At 33.7% G+C, this 5,578-nt stretch overlaps 1 protein-coding gene across 1 annotated transcript; it reads left to right on the forward strand.

The window, feature by feature from the left end:
• Positions 1-2,653: 2,653 nt before the first annotated feature.
• On the forward strand, positions 2,654-4,699 carry LOC120086146 (putative galacturonosyltransferase-like 7). The gene is made up of 2 exons (XM_039042619.2): positions 2,654-2,945; positions 3,146-4,699. The coding sequence occupies exon 2, from the start codon at positions 3,262-3,264 to the stop codon at positions 4,363-4,365; it is 1,104 nt and encodes a 367-aa protein (XP_038898547.1). The 5' UTR covers positions 2,654-2,945; positions 3,146-3,261; the 3' UTR covers positions 4,366-4,699.
• Positions 4,700-5,578: the final 879 nt, after the last annotated feature.

Below are 5,578 nucleotides of genomic sequence, written 5' to 3' on the forward strand. Positions count from 1 at the left end.
GCCAATTCAAATTAAAAAAATCCGACACCTTTATCCCCTGATCCATTAGGTTGAAATCTCATACCCAACGGTTCTAATTACATTATATTTATGTTGAGAATCGATACACAATCTCATTATCGAAGATGCCATTTACCTCGTATTTCTATTGAAAATTCATACACGATATAACTATTACATAGTAATCTAAAAATGTATTATTCGATCATACTAGGAAAAATTAGGAGTAAAAAAGTATATATCATGTAAGCAACATAGCTTTACAAAAAATCTTATTAATTTGGTTTAGTATACATCATGTACCCTAGTTTTTCTTAAGTTTATATTTAATAGATCAATTATTATTATGTTTTAATTTAAATATGTCATAGTCCAATTAAATCCAATTAAAAACAAAATAAAAAATCTATGACCTATTAGATATTTTTTAAAATACATATAAAAGGCACAAAATTCAAATTCAAAGTTGATGTAGTCAAATTGTATTTTAAAAAAAAAAACGTATTGTAATTCTATCAAAGAAAAAAAATTTAATTGAGCAAATTGTGAGATTCACTCTTAAGTATAGTAGTAGTTATAATTATATTTTTAAATTTTAAATTGTAAAAATTGAGTTTTCAACCCTTTTTTTCAAATATTAAAATTAAATTTTCAAACTTTTATAATAATAAATTTTATTACAAAGAGTTTATTTTTTATTATTTGAAATCCAACTTCTAGAACCATTATAAATTTAACAATCCAATTTTAACGTGTTTTTAGTTCGATTCCAAATTTTCATAATTAAAAATTTAAGAGGTAAAATATTGAATTGTGTTAGTTTGGAAAAAACAATAATTAATAGAAATTATGTTTGTTTCTAAATATTACAACTCTACCTCGTGGAGTTAAATATATATATATATAAAAGAAAAGAAAGAAAAAACAATCGATTGATGTGAAAAAGGCCTACAAGTGCAGAATACGTACACGAGTACATCTGGCCAACTGGGTCCCACACCCCTCTCTCTTCCCTGATTACTGACAACGACAGCTGTAACTTTTTTCTCTCCCACATATAATATAATTATCATTATTTCATTTTTACAAACAATTCTCATTTTCATAAAATTAATTCCATAAAATCAAAATCAACCCCCTTAATTACCCTACCTAATTAACTCACCAAATTTCCTTTTTTTACTTCTCTAATCCATGTAATTCAAAAATATTAAAAATTGGAAAAATCACACAAACTACCCCTAAAATATTGTAGTTACAATTATATCCTCAAACTTTTATTAAAATTAGATATTCAAATTTATATAATTATAGAAATTGTAACAATTGTATGAGTTATTGTTCGAGGTATGGGTGATAGTCACACTTAGTTTGGTTTTATTAGTTTTGGGATCAATCAAGAACCAAACTAAATCAATGGTCTTATAAATAGAAAGAGATTCAAACTAATGTACAATAGAGAAGAAAACTACTGGATTAGTTTATATTTGGTTCGGTTTATTATCACTTTAGTTATTGGTTTTTGACATTTTTTTTTTCAAACTTTTTATTTTTATTTATACTTCTTTTTGCTAGCTTTAAATTATAATGGACTCTATTTGTTTTTCTTCTAGTAAAATTTGCCATTTTTGTTTTCTCTGAGCACTTTCTTATATATAAAAAAGTATATAAGTGTTACGATAATTGGTATTTTTTTTTTCAAATATAGCACCATAATAACTAAAATACTAAAATGTATATGATGTTAGAGTTTATATTCAAGAGTATATATATACTCTCAATTTGATTCGATTTTGATTGGTTTTTCAAATAAAATATCGATATGAATCAATATCAATACGTTTTGGTTTTCTCCAAATAATAACCAATATGTCCAGTTTTATACAAAAAAGCCAAACCAAACTATTGGATCGATTGGTTTGATTTTTCAGTTTTTGGTTGCACCCCTATTTGAGGGGTCAATTTTTATTTAGTGGTTCAATTTCTATAATTATTATAAATATGAGGTCCAATTTTTACACTCGTACAAATTTGAAGATTTAATTTTTTTGATTGAAAGTTTGAAGATACAATTTGCAAGTTTGAGGGTGATTTTTTCAATTTGATGTTTGAAATATATAGGTTTAAATTTTATCTTGGTCAATAAACTTTGAATGTATTTTTATTTTGGTCCCAAAACTTAAAAAAATAAATCCATTATGATCTCTAATCTACTAAAAGATACCTACTTTGGTCTCTATTATTAAAATTCGGTTAACTATTAAATAAATTGATGAGATAACTTGCATTTTTTGATGACTAAGTTGCCAAATAAGTTAGACACACTAAAAAATCTAATGTTTCAATTTTGAATTAAGTGGTAAAGTAAATTCTAGAGGAGATCTCATAAGTCCTTTGTACTTTAGTCGTTAACATGTTACTTCATCTTCATCTTGCTCTATGCATGATAGATGTAACTTCATCATTCAACCGATTTCATCCTCAAGAGTTAATAGGAATTAATAGCAGAGACCAAAATAAATATTTAAAAAAATTTTAGGGACTATAACAAATATTTTTCAAAATTTAAGGACCAAAATAGAACTAGATTTATAGTCTAGGGACCAAAATATGATTTAAACCAAATATATATTATGATTTTTCTTTTTCGTATATGGATTTCTATGGTGGAAATCTAAAAGCTAAAAAAAAAAAAAGAAAAAGAAAAAAAACCCTCTCTCTCTCTCTCTCAATCTCTCTCTGTCGTACAGCTGCTAATTGTCTGTGTCTCTGGTTTTGTGTTTCGCCTTCTCCTCTTCCCGGGAATCGATACACTCTGAATAATCGAGGAGGAGGAGGAAGAAGAAGAACGGAGGCACTACAATATCACCAACAACAACACCAGGAAGAAGAAGAAGAAGAAGAGGGGATTTTTTGACTTTCCGGACACCGGAGAACCACAACCGGTGAGTCTTCTGTCTTTTCTCTTCCATGTCCACTAAATGTTGCTACGCCTATTTCTCCTCTCACCTCGCTTTGTTTCCACGGCATCCTTCTTCTCTACTTCGCTTCACTCGTGCACTGCGTAAAAATTCGATTCCACTTCTCTATTTGATGCTCAACAACTTCCATCAATCCATTCTGTTTTGATTTCCAACTCTGGCAGACCTTAAACGAGAAACCCTAGGTTTTCTCCCCTTTTCGATTCCGCCTAATCTGGACAATCATCCCTTCGATTTTAAGTCGAGGAGGAAGGGGAAAAGGCCGATTCGAAGAGTAAAGATGTTGTGGATTATGAGATTCTCTGGATTCTTCTCTGCCGCTATGTTGATGGTTATTCTCTCTCCATCTCTCCAGTCATTTCCTCCGGCGGAAGCGATTCGGTCCTCTCACCTTGAGTTCAATCTCCGGCAGTCGGTTCGTCTCTCGCTCTCTGATTCACGGAGTCGGTTTCTGTTCCGTAGGTCGCCGTTGTATCGCAATGCTGAGCAATGCAGTCCAAGAGACTCCAAATTTTCGGGTAGAATTGGTGTTTGTGATCCGAGTTTGGTTCATGTTGCGATTACGCTTGATGTTGAGTACCTTCGTGGTTCAATCGCGGCTGTGAATTCGATTCTGCAGCATTCGCTCTGTCCAGAGAGCGTGTTCTTTCATTTCCTTGTTTCGGAGACGAATCTTGAAGCTGTTGTTAGATCTGCTTTCCCTCAGTTGAAATTCAAGGTCTATTACTTCAATCCGGCGATTGTTCAGAATCTGATTTCGACGTCGGTGAGGCAAGCGCTTGAACAGCCGCTTAATTATGCGAGGAACTACTTGGCGGAGCTATTGGAGCCCTGTGTTCGCAGAGTAATTTATTTGGACTCCGATCTCGTTGTTGTTGATGATATCTCGAAGCTTTGGAGTACTAATTTGGGTTCTCGAACCATCGGAGCGCCGGAATACTGTCACGCGAACTTCACCAAGTATTTCACCTCTCGGTTTTGGTCGGAGAAGCGGTTTTCCGGCACGTTTCTTGGCCGTAAGCCTTGTTACTTCAACACCGGCGTGATGGTCATAGATCTCGTTAAATGGCGACGGGCAGGCTACACGAAGCGGATCGAACGGTGGATGGAGATTCAGAAAAACGATCGGATCTACGAGCTCGGTTCGCTTCCACCGTTTCTTCTTGTGTTCGCTGGTGATGTATCGCCCATTGAGCACCGGTGGAACCAGCACGGCCTCGGCGGCGACAATGTGAAAGGCAGTTGCCGGAACCTCCACGCCGGTCCGGTGAGCCTTCTTCACTGGTCAGGGAGTGGAAAGCCATGGACGAGGCTGGACTCCAAGGAACCTTGCCCTCTGGATTCCCTCTGGGCTCCATATGATTTGTACGGTCAATCTCACTGAACCACCGACGACCGTCCACCGTCGCCGGTAAGAAAAGAAAAAGACAGAAAAGCCCTCCCACATCCTCCCCTTCTTCCTCTTCCCCAAAGGACTGTTTTGTCTACTAATTTAGTCCTTCCAAATTCCCCATTCTTTTCCTTCTCCATTAATTCATATTTTCTTTACATATTTTTATTTATTTTCTCTTCCTTTTTCTGGGGGATCGTTGACTCATCATCATCTGCTTCTTCTTTTTTTTCGGACCATTTGTATTTTATTCTACCCCATTATCATCATCATCATCATCATTCCTTGTTCTGAAAATAAGAAATAGAATCCATAGCCAAATTTTTTATATTGCTGTATAGACTCCCATGGGCTTGTTTGTTTGTTTTCTTTTTCTCCTTTCCATTTTTCTTTTCTATCTATAGATGGTCTGTTTTTCTCGTTTGATCTTTGTATTGATTTTGGAAATAATGCCATTGTAGTTTCTTCCTTTTTTTCTTAGATTTTGTTCCTCCCTTCTTTTCAGATATTAGATTTTTTTCTGATCAAACCGCCCTCGATTGGCCTTTTCCGGAAATAATAATACTTGCAATTGATCCTTACGTTTTCCTTACCCAAATGAACTTGAAAATATTACACTGAATTCAAATATTTAAAAAGTCATTCTAAACAAGTTGTTAATAAGTCACAGAGATAGTTGATTAGACAAAATGGAATGTCATGAACAACATACATCTTGTTTTCAAATTAATTTGACAAATCAACTAACGATTTTTGGATAAACATGGCATCATTAACGACGGTTAGAACAATCTATGTCGTGATTAAACCATTGTTAGGTCAGAAAGAAGGTTATCGTAGAAAGTAGGGAGGCAAAATTATGGAAGGTAGATGGTGATGTTATGATGATAGATGATATAATGTTAAATTGTAAAGTTTTGAATGGTAAAAGTCCACGGGTTGTATGAGATAATTGATATTGAGATTAGAGGCAGATTTGTTTTTTTTAGAGGGAGAGCCACGCCACGCTTGTGAGCTATCCTCCACTTTATTTATTTCCCCCACACCCTTTCCCTTTCTTTAATGCTAAACCTTCATTTTCTATGTTGCTTTAGTTTTTCTAATAAAACCGTGAGTATTATATACTTCCATTTAAATGGGTTAGAAAAAAGTTTCTAGTACTATCGTCAAAACATATTATTTTAATTTAACGAGTCATTAAATGCTA

This window comes from Benincasa hispida, chromosome 9 (assembly GCF_027475165.1).
Source record: "Benincasa hispida cultivar pf3 chromosome 9, pf3_genome.v1.1, whole genome shotgun sequence".
Taxonomy (NCBI): domain Eukaryota; kingdom Viridiplantae; phylum Streptophyta; class Magnoliopsida; order Cucurbitales; family Cucurbitaceae; genus Benincasa; species Benincasa hispida.